The 21,406-nt window shown below is 42.9% G+C and overlaps 2 protein-coding genes and 1 pseudogene across 2 annotated transcripts; 2 read left to right on the top strand and 1 right to left on the bottom strand.

Moving 5' to 3' along the window:
* Positions 1 to 2,137: 2,137 nt before the first annotated feature.
* Positions 2,138 to 2,446, bottom strand: LOC136454306 (protein RALF-like 33). The gene has a single exon (XM_066454768.1). The coding sequence runs from the start codon at positions 2,444 to 2,446 to the stop codon at positions 2,138 to 2,140; it is 309 nt and encodes a 102-aa protein (XP_066310865.1).
* A 7,394-nt stretch (positions 2,447 to 9,840) lies between these two features.
* LOC136451611 (acyl-coenzyme A oxidase 4, peroxisomal-like) lies at positions 9,841 to 15,038 on the top strand. The gene is made up of 13 exons (XM_066452302.1): positions 9,841 to 10,000; positions 10,114 to 10,224; positions 11,389 to 11,495; positions 11,766 to 11,843; positions 12,229 to 12,352; positions 12,477 to 12,550; positions 12,625 to 12,684; positions 13,238 to 13,347; positions 13,586 to 13,745; positions 13,876 to 13,952; positions 14,031 to 14,202; positions 14,302 to 14,394; positions 14,553 to 15,038. The coding sequence occupies exons 1-13, from the start codon at positions 9,985 to 9,987 to the stop codon at positions 14,679 to 14,681; spliced, it is 1,311 nt and encodes a 436-aa protein (XP_066308399.1). The 5' UTR covers positions 9,841 to 9,984; the 3' UTR covers positions 14,682 to 15,038.
* A 939-nt stretch (positions 15,039 to 15,977) lies between these two features.
* On the top strand, positions 15,978 to 21,406 carry LOC136449582 (E3 ubiquitin-protein ligase MBR2-like; annotated as a pseudogene).

Here is a 21,406-nt window from a genome sequence, read left to right as displayed (position 1 = left end):
TCTATCCTTCTTTGGCAGCCGCATCCCCATAGCTTCTATTAGACGAAATGTCTGCCAGGTTGTGGCTGTCTCTTCCAATCCCTGAACACGACGCCGTTCGTCCGTTTCCAGAGGTGCCAGTAACAAAGCGCCATAAAAGTTCTGAAATGTTGTTGATCAAACGATCGGCCGGGGACGTCTGATTGATGTGGAACCCAAGTTTTTGCCAGAATTCTTGGGCGAACGGGCAGTCACCCCATTGCCTCGCCCTCTCCCCGTGTCGTGTGACTGCTCCTAGCAGCCACCCCCTTGGGACGGTAGGCTGTCATCTGGTGCGCGGACAGTAAGCCCATAACTCAACTTGGGTTGCCTGCCATTGTTTTTACAGTATGTTCTTTTAGATTAGTTGGTTCCATTGTGCGGGAGGTAGTAGTGGGGGCTCGAGCCCTGCGCAGATTTGCCCTGACTCACTATTGTTGTGAGCATGTAATCAAAATTGTTTATTTGACATCCTATTTAAATGAGAATGAAAATTTTCATTGAGTAATCATGGCCAACTTTAACGGCTTCTTTTAGATCCAATATGAATTCTACGTTGTCGTACGAGTGTCTAGTAATCTTCATCCTCTGTACAAAAATAACTGCACATCTAAGTTTTCATGCACAGTTTTTGAGACTGACCAAATACACAACTAAAGGTATTAATAATTATGAATTATAAATATCAGTAGATTAAATGGTGACATATATTGCATAGGAAACTTATTTAGAGATACAATATTGACGCTATTTTCTATAAAGCTGGTCAAACTTAGAAATACTTAACTCCCAAAATCGAACACGCTATTATTTTGTGATCAAGGGAGCATGTCATGCTTGGAGCCAACAAATCCGTGTGTACCAAGTACCAAGTTCAAATAGATAGTCCAATACTCCAATAAATTATTTAAAAGAAAGCTTCCGATTGGAAGATCGACCTCGTCTTTTCATCCCCTGTTCCAGCATTCAAGCTAGGAGCACAAATCATCCGTATTTTCTATGACAACCTTTATTGATTTAACAACACCTTACAAAGACTAGTACGTTGTCCATGCTAACGCTATGGTGACATTGTCATTCATTTTTATTCATGATCAATCGTTAGGACAATATACCACGTGAGAGGGCGAATGACGTTGCGAGGTCGGACTGGTTGAGGAAAGCTTTTTTTTTTTCATTTTTCGGTGAAAACGAGCTAGCTGGGGATTCGATCTCTGAGTGCGCGGAGGCGGGGGCCGGTGGGGAGTGGTAGCAACATTGAAGCCAAGTTGAGGGATGATAAAAAGAGCCACAACCCTTAGATTGAATTGAAGCCTCCGAGGGAGGATTGCAAGCCTTTAATTTTAATGTTGTTGTATTCCTGTGGTACAAATTGTGTCGTACACAAAAGTTGAACTATCTCAGCGGGAGACACAATTTGGTCCATATCCAGCTTTGTTTGGATTTTGTTCCTTTATAGTGTAGAGACTTTACATGGATGAGTGCTTCCATGACGGAACACCGATGGAAGTGGACACAGTGTGATCTAAATAAATCATACACATTTATATTTGGCACATCTCCAACGACAAGAAGCTTCACCTTAGAGGCTTAGATCTAAAACTATGTGCTAAAATTAAGAGCTTTATAGCAATATTAGCCTGTTCGCTTTGTCGTATTTAGCTTATAAGCCATGGCTTATCAGCCAACGAACAGTATTTTTCTCTCACACCAAACCAGCCAACAGTACTTTCAGTCATGGCTTATAAGCCAAACAAGCCCAAACGAACTGGGCGATTTTCTTTTTAGTAGAGAATAAAAAACAGCTCATCAACCAGATAACTTGGGTGCACCAACGGCTTCATTTGCAATCACAGATTTTAGGAATTGGAAATACCCAGGTCAGACAACTTTCTTGAACATGGATCTCTGCGAATAAATAAATGTACTCCGTATGTATGTATATATACCTCAGCATACGAAATGGACAGGAAACACACACGCGCGCGCGCGCGCGTAAAGCAACGATGAGTTAGCCACTTAGCCCTGCACGCCCGGACCGCATGCATGCGACGCACAGTGAGGCTCAGCTCGATCGACCGCCTGCTGCACACACACATATATGCGTGCATCGCATCGATCAGCCGCGGCACCCAGTGATCTTGCTGCAGCCACGGGTGTATGGGTTGGCCTCCGCCCCAGGGCGAGTGCTGTCGGCGGCGGCGAGCTTCCGGTCGCAAGTGCCGGGGACCTCGCACTCGGCCTTGCTATCCTTGCCGTAGCTGGCCCTTGCCTTGCCCTCGTTGGGCGTCGCCGGCGTCGCTTCCGCGGCCTCGGTGGCGGGGGCGTACCCGGCAGCGGCGGCCTCCTGCCCGGCCAGCAGCAGGCCAAATAACAGCACCACGGCCGCCACGGCCAGCCGCGTGTTCATCATCACCTTCTTCTCCATGGATGCTTGTTGTCTTTCAGCTAGCTGATCGATCTGCACGGGAATAATTAAGTTTGTTTTGTTGCTTATTGGCGAGATAGAGAGGCAGACCAAGTGTGGTTTTAATAGGAGGTGGTTTGTCTAAGATATGAGTGGATGAGAGTGGATCTAGCTAGGGCGTCGTAGTACTATGTTTAGAGAGAAAGACAACACTAGCTCATGCTTTATTTTGGACGTCGGACTTTGTCGCTCTAAAATGGCGTGAAGCCTGTACGTTTCTTACTTTCTTTGCACTAGCTAGGAATGCATGCACTCGTAGGTAGGTTGACCATGAACCAGCTGCATATGGTGAACCCACATGCATCCTTGCTAGTACGCCTAAAGGCAACTAGCTACCTCCCTCCTCTCTCCCATTAGCGATGTTTCCTAATAACTACTCCCTCCATTTCGGATAAATGTTCGTAAGATTACATGCATGTATCCTAATAACATCATGGTAGATTTTCATACAATCGGCCTGTTCGCTGGTTGGTTTCTGAGCTGGCTGGTGCTGGTTTATTGTGAGAGAAAAACATTGTTGGCTGGCTGGTTTGGGCTGGCTGAAACCAACAAGTGAACAGGCTGAATATATGCCCTATGTATGTGTGTGTGTGTTTTGCAAACGTGTATTTTATTAAGAGAGCAAGTGTGAAAACACACGTACTCAAATCTAGAAGTGGCTCAGACAACACAGGATCCAAAAGTTATTAATACATATCTGAAACCACACCTCCCCTGCTATAAGAGCATCCAAGCAGCAGATGGTCGATCGTCTCCCTGTCTTAATCACAGAGGGCACAAGTGTTGTTGCTCTGCAGATTGTGCCAAAATCGAAGGTTTATCACTCCAACAGCGGCCGTGCAGAATCGAGCCAACAGAAAAATATGCATTTAGTCGGAGCATGCATGAGTCTTCCAAAGCACCTTTGCGTCTGCAAGATGTGTGCGACCTTAGAAGAAGGACGACTAAGCGGAAGCAGGCGAATAAAGCTGTGGGGATGACCACGGTAGATGAAACGGGCCGAAACGTACGGTTTGATTTACCTCCATCGTTTGGACCAAATCCCAAACTCGCAAAATTGGACAAAAGCTGATTTTTCATGACTTATTCGTAAGCCTTGGATGAAGTGAAAAAAAAAACATCACCCCATATACAAGTCCATACATCGCATCGTCGTTGTAGAGGTTGGAATTATCTGGTTTATCCACCAAAGCTGACATTAACGGAAAGCGAAGTGATGCACTTTGGACTAGGGTTGAAAGCGGTCGAACTCGGTCGGGATAACCCCAATACTGTTTTCACTTTTACATTTCAATACGAAAACGAAATCGAATTCGGGAAGGTCGGAAACGAACACGAAAACGAACTAACGGGATATCGAAAACGAACTAATTCGATCGGGAACATGTCGAACACGGTCGGAATACGAAAAGCAAAACGGAAACACCGGCCCGTAGAACTTAGTTGAGCATGACAACATGCCAACAGTCCGGTACCAACACAACCACACATGGTCATGCACAATTCACTTGTACACATACATTGATACACAAATCACCAATTCACCATGACAATTGATAAATAGGCAACAGGTCTAAATATTTAGAGACATTTGGGCTAGCCAACATGTTATATTTCAGCAGCACTTCCCATGTCTTCTAGTTCCTCAGTTTCCTCTTCATTCCCCTCATTGATTTCTTCCTGCTGCAAGTTGGCAAGTTGCCATTGTGAAGAAAAGCAGTATAACAGTCAGTAAGGATCAATGAAAGGACTAACAACCAGTAAAGATATGCATAATCTAAAATGACCAAATGAAAATATACCTCAAGCTTAAGCTTATTAGCCATTGCAGTAGACAATGCCTCCACTTCAAGATCACTCACAATTGATCCAACATATTTAGAATCTGAATACAAAAAGAAAGATATGAAATCAGTCCATTTTTCAAGTACAAATATAAGTTTGTAACTAAAAAGTATGTACAGAAGTACAGATCATCACCTTTTCTTGCTGCAGCTACCCAATCTTTGGTGCAAATCAATGCCTCTACAATCTCAGGGTCAAGGCGATTACGGTAGGGATCAACAACACGACCAGCAGCACTAAAAGCAGACTCGGATGCAACAGTCGATACTTGTATGGCCATCACATCACGAACAATCTGTGTAATGATAGGATAGTCTTCCCTCTTGTTCTTCCACCAAGCTAAGACGTCAAACTCACCAACAATTTTCTGAAGAGGTTCGGCCATGTACTTCTCCAACTCATTTGACTCAACCATACCAGGTTCACTTGCAGAATATAAGAAGTTTTCAAGGTCTTCATCTACATCCCCCATTATTATATCTGTTGCATTACTAGGTCCAGTTCTGCTACTTTTCTTCTTTGATGTTGCATTAGCCGAACTAGCATAAAACTGATACAACTTCTTTATCACACTAACAAACTCATCAAGTTTAACTTGATACTCATCACCATAGAACTTCCTCATGTAGTATTCAATAAGCTTTTTCTTATATCTAGGATCAAGAAAACAAGCTACAGCAAGAGCAATGTTGGACTGCTGCCAATATTTCTCAAACTTTTCATTCATTGCAATTGCCATTGCACTAATTGTGGCATCATCACTAAAGCACCATTCATCAAGCATGAGTTTTATATCACAGAAACCTTTGTAAAACAAATTTGCAGTAGGATATGAAGTACCAGACAGAATTTCAGTGAGGTCATAAAATTTCTTCAAGCATTGATAAAGTGTAAATGCCTTGTCCCATTCAGCAGGTGAGGGAGACATTTTGTCATACATACGACGATTTGCAGACTTCAGCCTCACAAAAGCATGCTTGTAGTACAAAGCATCTCTCAGCATGAGATAGGTAGAATTCCACCTAGTTGACACATCCATTGAGATACCCCTCTTTGTGTCCAATCCAGATTCAGTGGCACACTTCAAAAGCATTTCCCATTGTAATGGAGATCCTTTCACAGCTAACACAAGTGATTTGATTTTGGTAATTGTTGCTGAAATTGCTTTCAACCCATCTCTAGCAACCAAATTGAGGATATGACAGGCATATCTAACATGAAAAAAGATCCCATCACAAACTAGAGAGCCATTATCATTATCTTTCAGATCTGAAATTATATCATGAACAGCCACTTCATTGGAACTAGCATTATCTAAAGTCAAGGCAAACAATCTCTTCTCAATGTACCAATTAACCATAACTTCAGTAAATGTTTCTGACAGCTTTGCACCGGTAGTGCCTTCCTTTCACATTGAAAAAACCAATAATTCTCTTCTGCATACGCCACTTATCATCTACCCAGTGAATTGTGACACACATGTATCCTTTGTTTTGGCATGAGGTCCACATATCCATGGTTGCACTAAAGCGGCACTGCATAGTTTTCAAGTACGCATACAAAACTTCCTTCTCTTCCAAATATTTATCCATTATTTCTTTCCTAACAGTGATACGTGACTTAATCGGAAAATTAGGACGGAGAGACTTTATGAAATCAACAAGATACTCATGCTCAACTATGTTGAAAGGATATTCATGCATGGTTATTGCCAATTAATTTCTGCAAACTAACTTCTTGGTCATATTTGTAGGGCTGAACATGAGTAATTTCAGTACCAGGGTCCTTACCAACTTTGAGCTGTTGCTGTCCTTTTACAATACTGTGTTGCGACTTCAAATGGTTCTTAAACCCAGTTGTCCCATGGTTTCCTTCAGCTCTGTACCTTTGCTTGCACTTTGGGAAGTTACAGTATCCCCACAACTGCTCATACTTCTGTCCATTCACCTCTACAACCTCAACTTTCTTTGTAAAGTACTTCCAGACTGCTGATGTGCACCTCTTCCTCCTCTTGCCAGTCAGTTGAGCTTGCTCTTGGTCTTCATCATCCTCTTCATCTTCCTCTAGGTCATCACCCTGTATCTGGACATCTGGATTTGTAATTGGAGTTGCAGCTTCATCACCCTGTATCTGGACATCTAGATTTGTAATTGGAGTTGTGCTGCTGCCACTGGTGCCCACATTTGTAATGCTAGTTTCACTTGGTGTTGAAGAACCCCTTGCAGATGGTGGTGCTGGAGTTCGACTAGAACTAGGACTAGCACTAGGTTTTTGAGATGCAAGCCTTTTACTTGTAGATCCTGATAAGAAAAAAGGAAAACATTGCTAAATCATCAACCTGCCATATTGCGGTTAACAACTACCAGAATTCTGGTTAAATATTTTTCATTGAAAACTCTGAAACTTAGAAAGTAAAAAAAAATAACACATATATGAACCACAAGGGCATTGGTAAACATAAGATTCTTGAAATAAAAAATGGAACAGCTATGCATTAGCAGGAATCTGATCTATTAAGAACCATGTATTCCATCAGCCCACGAAGAATGCTATAAGTGTATATAAAGAACAAAAGCAGCACACATTCGAGATCGAGAAGGATGGGGCCAAGATCCTCAAGGACGACAGATACTTGTTTAGTGGTACTTGTTATCAAGAGTTTTTTTCCTAGGGATGTTCTTTGGGTCAGAGACTCTGAAATCTTTAAGAACCGTGACATAGCAGGTGCAGTAGCAAATATGATGTGCCAGATCATTTCTGACAGAGCAGAATGGTGATATACTGCAGATTGAGGAAGGCTTTAGAGGGACTCTTTTGACATCAAGTGTTTCAGCACAGCTTTGTCAGGGTATAACATTTAGTAAATGAGTTTCTTCCGTCAGATATATGGTTGCATACTTGTTGAGGTAAGCTAGTTAAGGTCTCTAGAAGGTGATACCGACTGCCTTGGTTCTTTTTTTGGTTACATATCATAGTTTTCTCAATAGAAATAGAAATTACTAGATTCATGTTGAGGTAAGCTAGTTAAGGTCTCTAGAATTTGCTAGCTACGAATTCCTCAGTACCTGGACAAGGAAGAAGTGGTGGCGTGCCTGACGGCGGCTCCATAAGCTTGCGCACACTCTTGGTCTTGGTCCTGCCGCCTCTCGATCTAGAAGGAGTTTCTCCAGTGGGCGCCATTGTCTTCGACGTTGCCGTCAACTTCTCTGGAGTCTGCAGACGGGGTCGCCGCCTCGCGTTGCGGGGAGCCGGCCAGCTGGGGGCGGGGCGGGGTCGCGTCGAGGTGGGGAGGCGGCCGACCAGGCTAGGCGGAGGCGGGCAGGGGCGGGGGCGGGGTCGCGTCGAGGTGGGGAGGCGACCGGCCAGGCCAGGCGGAGGCGGGCAGGGGCGGGGGCGGGGTCGCGTCGAGGTGGGGAGGCGGCCGGCCAGGCCAGGCGGAGGCGGACAGGGGCGGCGGCGGGGGCGCATCTCGCGTCTCGCGTCGAGCCGTCGAGGGGGAGGGGGCAGCCGCTGGGTAAGACCGTAAGAAGTAAACCCTATCTTTGTTGGGCTGGGCCGCTGGCTGCTCCAGTCGCTGGCTGCTCGAGTTGGGCTGGCCGGCTGGGTAAGAAGTAAATTCGGAATGTCCGCTTTGCGTATACAAGATATCCCGAAATAAAAACAGGATATGCGAAAACGATCGGGATAGGGCCCAAACCGATTTCGTCCCGATTTCGAATTTCGTGTTCCGTTTTCCATACTGATTTCGTTTTTGTCCGAAAATACGAATACGATCGGGTTAAATGTAGAAATCGGAGCGGAACGGAACGGGATATATCCCGACCGTTTTCAACCATACTTTGGACATATAATTCGCAGGCGAGAGTAGGTTGTAATTTTCTCCACATGGAAGGGAGCACCGAACACACACGTATTCAAATTAGCGCGATTGATAGGGAGAAGTGATACATGCGTTTGGTCTAAGAATAAAGTTAGTAGATCGAATATGGCTATTCATAGATTTTAAGATGAGTTTATACATGCTATTTGGTTGGTTGGTTGGATGAGACGAACGATTTTTCTATTTGATTGGATGGATGAAAATAGATGTAAAATTAGTTGAATAATGATATCTATTATTTTAAAATAATAGTAACTAGTCTCTTTGTTTTTTACCTGTCATATTAGGATTGTCCTAAGTCAAAATTTGTATATTTGATCATCAATTAAAAAATATAGGTTCATGGTATAAGATTTATGTTTTTAGATTCAAACATTTTCATAATATATAATTCATATGTTGTGAAACTACAAGAATCTTAAAAATGGATGGCCAAAGATAGTAATGCTTACATAGGACAAAGCTAATGTGACATGTAAAAAAAATCAAGGAAGCAATTATACTAATAAATATACACTAATACTAATTTTATCATCATAATCACTAATTTAAAAATAAATATGTTAATTAGCACCACTGGCAGCCTAATTGGCACAGAAAACAGGCATCGGTTAACATATTAGCACTTATAAAAAATGAATCTTATACCATTATAATTACTAAGTAATAATATAATATACTAGTAATCCTTTATTTATTTATTAATAATAAAGATTAGAAAACATGGACATTTTTGTCTAGTAGATTTGTACGTGTGAACTTATTTAAATACTTATAGAGAATATTCTTTTGTGACGAATATTTGTCCAAATCATCTATGAATAAACATCGTCTCTGGATCATATCGTCATCTCCATCGAAAGAACCGTGTTTTTCAGTAAAAAAAATAATGTTTTGTGCCCGTATTCAATTATGTCAGCTGACTCCTCAAACCTGCCACTGACGTGTGGGGCCGAGCCAGCTTGCTCCATCAAGCCTAGGGTAGAGCGCCGTCTCTCCCTGCTCTTTGAGACTTTTCCATATGTGTCATTATAAAAAATTGTAATTTTTTGTGTGTCTCTAAAAAAATTCAGCGGTCTTCAGCATCACTACTTTAACTTTTTCGTGTCCTCCATGCCACTTCCGTCAGTTTAGGCTCTAACGCCGTCAAACTGTAGGTGTGAAAAGACGAAAATGCCCTTAAGTTCAAATATGTTATTAATTTTTTTGAGCATCTTAATGACTTAAATAAAAAAACTCAAAACTAGAAAGTTGTAGATCTCGTCAAGATCTATAGTTTTATATAATTTTTTTTTATTTAATTCTACAAAAAAATAATATGATTTTTCTAAAATATATTAATCATATTTTTTTACGGAATTAAATGAAAATAATTTTTATATAAAAATTATAGATCTCGACGAAATCTATAACTTTCTAGTTTTGAGTTTTTTCATTTAAAGTTGTTAAGATGTTAAAAAAAATTAATAATATATTTAAATTTAAGGACATTTTCGTCTTTTCACATCTGTAGTTTGACGGTGCTGGAGTCCAAACTAACATAAGTGGCATGAAGGATACGAAAATGTTAAAAAAGTGACGCTGGAGACCGCTAAATTTTTTGAGAGCAGATTACGGATCTTTTATAATAGCCCACGGCGAAAAGTCTCCTCTTCTCTCTCACTTCGCACGCACTCCCTCCATCTCCCGCCGGCCTCTCCCCGCGTCCTGCGCCGGAACTCCAAGACCCTCGCCTCGCGCAAGACTCCGCTGACCCTTCCTCTGCGCCGCTGGGATGGCGGGGAAGCGAGGTGGGTCGACCTCCCTTCCTGCGCTGTGGAACGGCTCGATTTGGTGCGGAGTCGGGTGATCTCTCCCCCTGCCGTTTCGGTTGCATGATGATTGGCTGGTCTCTTTAGTGCAGTTACGGGCGGCGATGGGCGGGAGGAGGACGGCGCCAAGGTCGGTCTCCCGTCGTTGGATCTCTCCCTTGCGTTCCCGCAGGCCACGCCGGCCTCCATTTTCCCGCCGTCCGGTGAGTGCTTTATTCCTTTTTTTTTTCCACTCAATTTCGCTGGCTGGGATAAGGAGTGAGGGGATCGTGAGCTTTGGGCCGTGGAATCGGAGTGCTGTAAGGAGTGTGATGTAAATTGTCTCTGTTAGGATTGCAGCGTTGGTTGGCTGCTCAGTTTTGTCCAGCTATCCCCCCCCACCCCCACCCCCCCCCCCACCCCCCCCCCCCCCCCCCCCCCCCCCCCCCCTGAGATTGGTACAATTGTTTGGCACAGTGACATGGGAAAACATGCTCTCTTCTTTCAGTACCAATTTCGATGAGACGTTCGTACTAGCATATAATTGGCTAACTAGCCAATTACCTGGCCATTTTAACATCTGGTACTGTTGTCTAGTTTTGGTACTGTTTGGTGGTTTTCATTGCAGTTCCAGCTGCTCCCTTAATTATTGCATAGGCCCCATTTAGACCACCAGCATATGCAGATATGCAGGTTGCTTTCCAATTAAATGGCAATGCTTCTGAACTTGTACTCAACAGTTTTAGGCTTCTAGAGTATGATTGTAGAGTTATGCAGATAAGCAGTTGCAGTCCTAGTGCAACCCTGGAGTCATGCAGCTTTCTAGAATTTGTGACTTAGAGCCGAATTACAATCACAGAAGCATCGATTTGGCATGTTGTGAACAGAAATAATATATATATATATATATATATATATATATATATATATATATATATATATATATATATATATATATATATATATTTAGTGTTTTGGTAGGCTCTTTCTTTCTTGGATGGGTTGCTTTCATAGCTTCAATGCACAGCCACAACTGTGCCATCATGTCCTCCTCTTTCCCGACCTGTTTTGCTGTAATTCTTAAGTACCAGCACCCTGACCATTTCTGGGTAGGGATTAAACTACTCAACCTTCTATGTGGCTTAGGGGGTGTGAACCTAGATATATATGATCCTAATACCTAAAGTTCAGTTTTCTGTGCTCGTCTGTACTGGCTGCAACTTATCTGCAGCTGCAGCTGCAGCAGCCAGGTAGCAGCAGCTACAGTGCATGCAGACACATTCAGTTCAATAAGCCACAGCCCCAATAAGCCTATTCAGTTCAATTACAAAAATTAAAGTATACTGCCTTATTTATTGGCTTTTAAGTATGTACACCCTCATTTGCAGCTTCGGATTACTACCAGTTTGATGATTTGCTGACCAGTGAAGAGCGCTCTATCAGGGAGAAGGTCAGGGGTATTGTGGAGAAAGAAATCGCGCCCATTATGGCAGCGGTATGTTAAATTGGAGTATTAACTAGCCTGTTTGTATACGTACCTGGTTACCCCATCTCGGGTTAAACTATCTAAAACTGTTTGCTTATGACATAAGTCATTGCTAAATATGCTTTCGTTTTTATAATACCTTGTTAGATTGCATTGCAGTCTACTTATCCATAAGTCACTTTTTTTTTATAGTTTGGTTTGACTCCTAATGTCCTTAAAGCAGTTCCTGGTCAACCTTTTCTATACAATCGCATAATCATTATTGATTCGCTACTGCAGTACTGGGAAAAGGCAGAGTTTCCATTTCATGCCATTCCTAAACTTGCAAGCCTTGGCGTTGCTGGTGGTACAATAAAGGTATTGATTTCTTTACGTTGTCGTTACCATTTTATTTGTTAATTACCTTTCTCTGTATGGGTAATATTTACTTGAATGTACGGGTTAGAGTCAATTTTAGTTGAGCAATTATGTTAATGGTTCTCTTCAGTACTTTAGTTTCTATTTTTTAGAAGAGTTATAGGTGCAAATGGCTTTGACCGATTAGTTTGCATGAGCTTAGTGTCGTCAATTGCCAAGGCTTTTCAGAATATATATGATCACTTACTATAAACTGTTCTTTAACATGAATGCCTTTTTCGCCTCTTTGGTGGAGTGTTGAAGTGTATGGAATTATGTATTATCTACATTTATGTTTTAGTGCTCCAATATTTCTAAAGTTTGATACGAGTCTTGGTTACTGCAGGGTTATGGGTGCCCAGGACTTTCAATTACAGCCAGTGCTGTTACTATGGCAGAAATGGCACGGGTAGATGCAAGCTGCTCCACATTTATACTGGTGCACTCCTCTCTTGCGATGGTGACAATAGGTTCAAAAGCTGGATTTATTTTTAATCCATACTATCTTGTGTTAAGAAGTTTTATCAATTACTCCAAATGCTGGAGCTGAACTGCTCTCTCTCTTTCTCTCTTTCTGTTTTGTCTGAAGAACAGCTCTTTGTGGATCTGAGGCTCAGAAGCAGAAGTACTTGCCATCCCTTGCTCAACTTACTACTGTTGGCTGTTGGGTAAGTGACAGTATCCTTAGGCATAAAAATGTGGAATGACAGAGTCTTTTCCTGAAAAGGTCTCTCTTCTGTAGGCATTGACAGAGCCAAATTATGGAAGTGATGCAAGCTCTTTGAGAACTACAGCGACCAAGGTTAAGCTTTTGACGCATTTGAATTTTGCAAGAATCTATAAAGGAGGACTTTCAATACAGTCTGCACAAGGCTACAAGCTTATTATTTTGTTTCAGTTTATTCATTTTGTCTCTTGGCACACCCTGGTATAAGATATAGATTTGGGGACAGCTAGGATATTTTGTTCATTCCAATTTAGATGGTATTTGTGTTTAGTGTTCATTTCCTGCCTTTTGCAGTAAAAGTGAAGAGCAGGGTTATATACGACTACAAGATTACTTGTATAGTTGTATTAAATAGTTTTGCGTTGAACCCCAGAGCCACTGCTTTTGACATCACCCATTGATCTGTGTGCATTTATAGATCTGATAAAACACATCTTCCTTGAAAAAGCATTTGAATCTAAAAATGAGAGCATAAACTTCTCATGCTGGAACTAAATCCTACAAAACCGAGAAGGCACACGCTGTAAGCTGTGGAGATGTGACCACTTGACATTCAATATTTGTGGATCATTTATTTTTATTGTCAAGCAGTAGTATGCACCTTGAAGTATTGGCTTATCTTGGACAGGCACCTGGTGGGTGGCACATAGATGGTCAAAAACGCTGGATCGGTAACAGTACGTTCGCCGATGTGCTCGTGGTATTAGCTAGGAATGCAGATACACAACAACTAAATGGGTAAATCATCTTGTCTTGTACCATCAATGAACATTCCTTTTGAAGCATCCAACTAATTGCGAATATACCATGTATTTTTTTTCTAATGTGTCGTTTCATGCATTAATTCTATCTTTGTGTTAAGAAGGCGTTTACGTTGACCGTTTTTTTTTTTTTTTTTTTTTTTTTTTTTTTTTTTTTTTTTTTTTGCATTGCCTTGCCTTGCCTTGTTTCCTCATTTCCATTTGATTGCTTCTAGGTTTATTGTGAGGAAAGGTGCTCCTGGTCTGAAAGCTACAAAGATTGAGAACAAAATCGGTCTCAGGATGGTTCAAAACGGTGATATAGTTTTTAATAAGGTGTTTGTCCCTGAGGAAGACCGATTGCCAGGCATCACCTCATTTCAGGATATCAGCAAGGTACCGCTGATAACACTTTTCTGATTTTGCTTCTGTTATGGTCACTTTTTTTCTTCTGATTTTACTCCGGTTATGCTAAATAACACGCTCGGTGATGTAATCTGCTTACCTACTTTCACTATGCAAGCAGGTCCTTGCTATTTCACGCATTATGGTGGCATGGCAACCAGTTGGCATATCAATGGGGGTCTTTGATATGTGCCACCGGTACGGACCACCATTCAATTTGATACTTTGTCACTGGCGATAATTTTACCTTGTACCTTTTGTCTAAACGAAAAACAGGTATCTGAAAGAAAGGAAACAGTTTGGAGTCCCTCTAGCAGCGTTCCAGTTGAACCAAGAGAAACTTGTCCGGATGCTCGGTAACGTCCAATCGATGCTCCTTGTTGGCTGGCGCCTCTGCAAGCTTTACGAGTCAGGGAAAATGACGCCAGGCCACGCTAGCCTAGGGAAGGTCTGTCTGTGTGTGGACTTCAGCTGGCAGATATGCTCGTTCTTTGCACCGTCTCTCGCTTTGATAACTCAGTGGCTTGCTGGCTGTGTCGCGTTTTAGGCTTGGAACTCCAGGATGGCCCGCGAGGTGGTTTCTCTTGGCCGAGAGCTGCTGGGTGGGAACGGAATTTTGGCCGATTTCCTTGTGGCAAAGGTATGCAGTGTGGGTGACCTATATATAGGAGAAATATCGAAAGTGCTCATGGCTAGTTGCCTTTTTTGCAGTGGTGGTTTACACATCAACCAACCATCACCCCCTTTTTTTTAATGTATGTATGTATACTAATATATAACTGTCGCGACCTTGTACAGGCGTTCTGCGACCTGGAGCCAATTTACTCGTACGAAGGCACGTACGACATCAACAGCCTGGTGACCGGCAGAGAGATCACCGGGATCGCGAGCTTCAAGCCCGCCGCGCTAGCGAAAGCCCGGTTGTAATGTATTGTTCTGTACAACGTAAACAACCTTGCAGTTGCAGCAGGGATATTTTGGTGAAAGGTACCCCCTCCCCCAATCCGCATGTTGCAAGCAAAGCACTGGAAGCGAATAAATCAGGGATCAGGTCGCCGCCGTCACGTTGCGGTGGTGGCTAGAACAAACCGAGGACGTTCTTTGAACGTGCCTGGAAACTGCCGGTCAATGTTGGCTGCTACATGTTGTACTTACTATTGTACCGAGTGAGTGTGGATGGGAACAAATTCCTAAATTTTACTCCTCTGGTGGAGAGGAGGCAAAAGAGAACACACAAAGATATTTTTGTTTCGGCACTAGTAAACTGAAGCTAATCTTGCTGTATTCGCCGTCTGCCCGTCTTTCCTGAAAGTATGGTGGAGGGGGAGGGGAACACCAGGCAAAAATGGTGTGTTTAATGTTGTTGTGTGGGTACCTTGTGACTTGTGAGCCTCCATCAACCAATTGAATAAAAACAGGTGCTTTTAGGCGTAGATACAAATCAACAAGAGTCCTCTAGAAGTTATCCATATCTCGGCTAATCAGGCTACTTGTTTGGGTTTAGCGTGCGCGCGAGTGACCTGACACTCGTATGATAGCACAGCTGCATCATCCTCCATCCCATCCCCTCTTAGCTATGGCTATTTGAGTGCAAGTAGGCGGCGGTAGCTTTATGCAGCACCACACTGCGCCAGGCACCAGGCATGCTGCAGCAGACCTAAATCCCCTCCTCCTGCTCGTTGGCCCCGTTGGTTTGGCCGAAATTGACTGAAAAAATAAGCTAAAATTAAATTGTTACGAGAAAAAACATAGTTCCAGTTGAAAAAAGAAGCTGAACAAACTGACTTTTAAGATAAGCCGAACGGGACCGTAGTATAGTATACTCCGTACACAATACTCCCACCACGTGCTATACGCCCGTCCATACCATAACCATATACACCGTATACCAGGACGCGTCGACTCCAGAAGGGCCCCCCTCGGTCCCACTGACCCGTGGACCCAGCGGGGACTAGTATAGGGGCGGCGGGGGAGAGAAAGCTTCACGTACACCCCGAAAGCAACTTTTCGTTATCCTTCCTCCCGGTCGTAAAGCCGAGCCGTGGGACAAGGGCCCACGGCCAGCCAGCCAGCCAGACACGGATCCGTGGGGCCCGTCCGCGTCTCGTCCGTCCCGTCCTGGCGTCCCCGCATCCGCCCCGCTCCTTCCCGTTCTCCGCCCGCGGTCCGCCTGCCTGCCCCTGCTGCTATAAATAGCCGGCCCGTCACCCTCCCCGCTCCGTTCCCCTCCTGGCCTCCTCTCTCATACGGACAAATTCTGCTCTCTGCTTTGTTTACAGCGGCGACGCACGCCACGCAGCGCGCCGCGGTTGGGTTGCGTCTCCCCTCCGACACCGAAGCTTCCTCCGGGGACCGGACCTCTTCCTTCCTCCGCCGCAACCCCAACCTCCAAGTCGATCTCCACCAGCGGCGGGCCGGGTGGGCCTCGGCTCCGATTCCGGGGGGGCGCCGGGCCGGATCGGCCCGACAGCGAGGTACGGCGCCTTGATTCACCTGTTCCCCTCTGGTTCTCGCGCGATCGACCGCCGGCGTGACGCGATCGGCGGTTTGGTCCGGGTACACGAGTACCCAGGATTCTTCCCGGTTTTAGCGCCACAGGCGGCGATTTGATGCCCCGCGATCGTGGAATGCGAGGCGTGCTCTAGAAATGCTCGGCCGTAGCGAGATTTTTTTTTTTTTCTGTCGGATCGAATCGAATCGGCCTGAGGGGATTGGGATTTTTGAGTTGCTTGTTGTGTATCATGTGGCCTTGCATGATTACGGATACATGTTTTTTTTTTCTGGTAAACCATCATGGGAGCTACCATAATTGCTTTCTGGATAGACTACAAAATGAGACCGAGTTTAATTCTGCAACCAAAGTTTGATTTTTTAACTCAACACCTGTGCTTTCCATTTAGGGGATGTACTGCCCCCTCCTTTTTTTTTCTTGCCTCCGCAACTAAAGCAATGTTGTGGTACCTATTCGAATCGGCAGCGTTGATTACCATTTCCATGTCTTCTGCATCTTAGGCTTCTACTCGTCACATGCTGTGTGGTTTCCATTTTTTTCTTTGTGTGTATCGAATCGAACTGGCCAAAAAACATTATTTTTTGTTAAAATGCCTGTCAAGGATGATGCTTACCATTATCTGCCGCTTTGGGCCTCCTGTTTCGATCCAAGTCACCCCTTGGGTATGCAGTCACTGCTTTGACATCTTGAGTTCCATCGATGGAGAATGTGCTAACTCCAGATGGATGGGTTTGATAGGTGTCTGCATTTGTTTTACTTGACTACTCGAATAGGATGTGGAGAAGCTACAGTAGGATTTCCTCTCGGAGCTCCACCATTTCGGTACCTCTTGAGCACCTGTCATCGGTGTACTTTCAAGTATCATTGGTGTTGTCCTCGCTGTATTAGGATGTGGTGGTTGTGATTTTGCTGCATGAGACATCTGATTTTTTTTTCTGAATGTTGTATGCTGCTGTCGAATCTGAATGATGTTTAATGGAGGCATTGTTTGGTGGTGTATTTGGTTAGTTATGTGATGTGTTGATTAACCCTGTCCCCATGAGGATTTGGGTTCATATCATATATTTACTGCCTTGGCACCTTCGTTGTAACCTATTTTGGTGTTTCATTTATAGTGTAAACATGAATCTGACATTGTAATTTGTAGGATGATGTTAGGCTGTAGTGAATATTGGTAAGTTGGAGTGATTATTAGTGTATCCTTTTAACACTTTTTTTGGTTATTATGAAATTGATCATGCATAGGGAAGATGTTGTCTAACCTCTCAGTTATGTAGAACTGGAAGGCAAGAACTGATACACGAGAAAAACTGCAGCTTGTCTCCAGTTTTGCATGCTGGTTCTGATTAATATTTGCAAGATGAACCTTATCCGAATGAAATCCAAGCTAGATATCTGTTGAATTTGGAGTAGGGTGCATTTACCAATGATCGGAGGAAGGGCAGAAGCGCACCCACCAAGAAGTTTACAAATGACATAGTTTGGGGCCTTTGGTCATGTATTTCTAGGAGCATTTCTTCTTTCATTTGCATCTGCTCTTTCTTTTCTTTTCCCTTTCATTGGACATATTTTGTAAAGTAAAAATTATTTTTGTTTGATTTGTTACTAAGAATGTATAAAAGTTTGGAATAATGTGATATGCAATGTGGTTGTAAATCTATTTGACTATCTGAGTGCCTATTTATGAAAAATGGTTATTTTTCTAGTTTCTGGAGTCTTTATGGTATATCTGAAATTCTATTTGTCATTATCATGGATCATTTTGCGATGTTAGGTTCCATGTCGCTGAGTTTTGATAATCTCCCTTGTCAGTTTGTATCTAGTACTATCATTGTGAGTGATAAGGACACTTTCAAGTGTCAAGATCAGTATTTCGTAGTCTATTTACCAGCTGTTTACCTGTCAAGGGTTGTGAATGATTCAGTGTAAAACCTTATAGTGCATTTGCTTGTCAATTAAGGATGAATAATTTGGACTACATATATTTCACAGGGTGGTTCTTCCATATTTTTGGTGTGATTTTCAGTTGTATGAATTGATTGAAATTCTGAATTCGTGTGTTGTTTCATCTTGCTGTCCATCGATGTGCTCATTCAGAATTGTGTTTTTGTATCCATGTACTGGAAATCAAATATTGAATATGGAATGAACTTGAATGATTTTGGTACTTGTTTTGTGATATCTTACGCACACAATATATATAGTGCCGTATTGGTGACCTAGCAATATTTGTGATAAACTTCATGGCAATGTATGCTTTCATTTGGGTCTTAATGTTATGTGATGCTGGATTATTGATATCGATTTTGTTTTTCATTTCCAGATTATTAAGGGCAGGCAGACCTGACTTCTTGTTTTATGGCTCGAAATAATCAGGGCCATCTCCAGCTTCCAGAGATGGATCATAATCAACCCAAGAACATCCCACACAATGAATCACTGTCTCTAGGTAGCTGGACTGACTCCAGTACATACTTGTGTACGTTTATCGAAAATTGTGATACAATAAATAACATTTCTTGTTCTAATCTCAGGCCAGAAGCTTCTACTGCATCATGGAAGTGATGCACCCCTTAGAATTGGTCATTCAAGTCATGGGGATATGGGACTTAGATCAAATGATCTTCCATCTTCAAGTCGCACTGTGCAAACTCTAGGTTATAGAGTTGGGAACCCAGGAACCTCACATGCTCCCTTTGTTCATTGTCATGCTGGAAGTTCCAGTAGCCATTTACCAGAACCTGCTGTGAATTATCCACATAGGTCTGAGGAAGGCTTTGCTCCAGTGGGTTCCCATATGGACAACAGAAGGGCTGCAATAAAGCGAAAAGATCCCAGTGTACACCCTGCGGGGATCAGTGCTACTGATTATTATGTTGGAAGTTCTTCCACTACTCAGCCATCTAACTCTGTGCAGCCAAATCCTGCTCCACTTGCTGAGCCCTTTCTTCGTCAAATACCTTTAAGCATTGACCAAAGTGGTTGGGATGGCCAACACTTAAACTTAATTCATCAAGAAGGATTTCAGAGGAATGTGAGAGCGCGTCACAGTCATAATATTTCATTAGAACCCAGATCAGCTTCAACCTACCCACTAAACAGTGTTCATGTGCCGTCATTTGGTTCAACTGCAAGTGCTTCCTCAAGTACATCAGTGGAAAGGAACCAAGCACCTGTTTCTGTGCCAACAAGAACTGTACCATCAGGTTAGTATTTGATGCTTAGTTAAATATGCTAGATATCTAATATTGTTTTAACATGACATGGTGGAAGCAAACTTGATCCTTCGAAGTTTTGGTTAGGAGCTGCTTTCATGAGTTGATTTAAAACATGATGAAATACATGTCTTTTGAGTTTGAACTGAAGAATCCATTTTGTTTTAATGATAGCAGTTTCTGTTATTGATTGATACCTACAGTGTAGAAATTTTTATGGTTTTGTAGGTCCACCAGGTATCACTAGCAGGGCCCTGACAGGGAGGGCTTACTATCCTGTGGTTGGAAGCAGCAGTTCAAGTGTTGGTGCTGTCCCAACTATCCATGGATCATCTGGCGCTGCAATATTTGCTAATGGTGGCTATGCTCCTAGTAGTGTTCATGCTGGAACTGCTCCTATCTACCCTAATCCAGCTCCTGCTTACTTCATCTGGCTCTAGAGCCATGCCCCATCAGGTGGTCATTCAGAGTCATCCACCTGCTACCTCTGCAGCAACCTCTACATCCACGCGTATCGCTCAACCATTACCTGCCAGAACTGCTGCGGCTTCTAGACATGCAAGACTTGTATCAGCAGGACTTGCTAACAATGGAAGGTACAGAAGGGCTAGGAGCTCTTACTACAGTCTCCATCCATTGATGGTAGAGGCAGAGGTAGATAGCCTTTTCTTCCCTGTTTCAATGAAGTTAAGTTCGTGTTGTGTAGAACTTGAAACTGATGTTGCTGCTGTTTGTGTAGCGGTTCATGATGGACCAGTTAGCCTTTTACGAATCAAGAGCAGCAGCTGCTGACCCCCACAGGGACATGAGACTGGACATTGACAACATGAGTTACGAGGTAAGGAGTACTGCATTTTGCTCCAAATGTCTTGCTTTGGAAATTTGAAGATTTCTTCTAACTAATATTTCGTTGTCTACAGGAACTTTTGGCTTTGGGAGAATCTATGGGTAATGTCAACACAGGCTTGGCTGATGAAAAAATTTCGAAGTGTGTGAAGAGAAGTGGTCTGCTGCAGTTCTGACCAGATGCAAATCGATCAAGATGACCAAGATCATGGAAGCTGCGTCATTTGCCTGGTACATTTTCTCAATATCTTCCTGTGTAAACTGATGCTTAATAAGTTAATATTGTATAACCATGGCCCAAAACTGTAGATTTGTATAACCATGGCCCAAAACTGTTGAATTCTATTTCTGACCGATGGATGCATTCTGACAGGAGGGTTACAAAGACAAGGATATGCTGGGGATACTGAAATGCAGGCACGACTTCCATGCAGACTGCATCAAGAAGTGGCTGCAGACGCAGAATTCATGCCCGGTGTGCAAAGCAGCTGCGGCTTAGGACAACACCAGAGGAGCAATCAACTATTGTGCTCCTCGTTCCATTCATTTTAGGCTCAGATTAAATTATGCCATTTCATTATTTTCCTCCTAGCCAGCCATGTAAATAAATGCTCTATGGTGATTAATTAGTTATCTCTTGGGTTACATTAGCCTAAATTCTTTTGTTGTATTGTAACAATCCAGTTGTGAAAGCAACTATTCATCAATCAAGTGGTTAAAAGCTCATGTCCCGGTTTTCGGATTCGCCGACACTTGAAATCAGTTGCGAGGTAACTTCTCTGGTGCCAGCCTTACAATTGATGGTGAAGTTGCTTTAGGGGCAACCATTGGTGATTGGTAACTTCGGATTTAAGGTGTGTTTTTTTTTCCCTAAGGAGTTCCATTTTTTAGAAGCATCTTACACGGATTAGGTTTACGGACTCTATTCTAGAAGGAAAGGAGAAGGAGGAATCTTGATTCTAGTCTGTTTGTATGTGTGCTCTTACCAAAACTCTTAGACCTTGGCAGATCTATATATATATGTGGGAGCTCTATGTTGTAATAATAGATATTGAGAGAAATAAAGAATAATCTTCCTA

This window comes from Miscanthus floridulus, chromosome 5 (assembly GCF_019320115.1).
Source record: "Miscanthus floridulus cultivar M001 chromosome 5, ASM1932011v1, whole genome shotgun sequence".
NCBI classification, from domain to species: Eukaryota; Viridiplantae; Streptophyta; class Magnoliopsida; order Poales; family Poaceae; genus Miscanthus; species Miscanthus floridulus.
The sequence above is the reverse complement of the archived record's forward strand: the minus strand, read 5'-3'. Positions and strand labels throughout refer to the sequence as shown.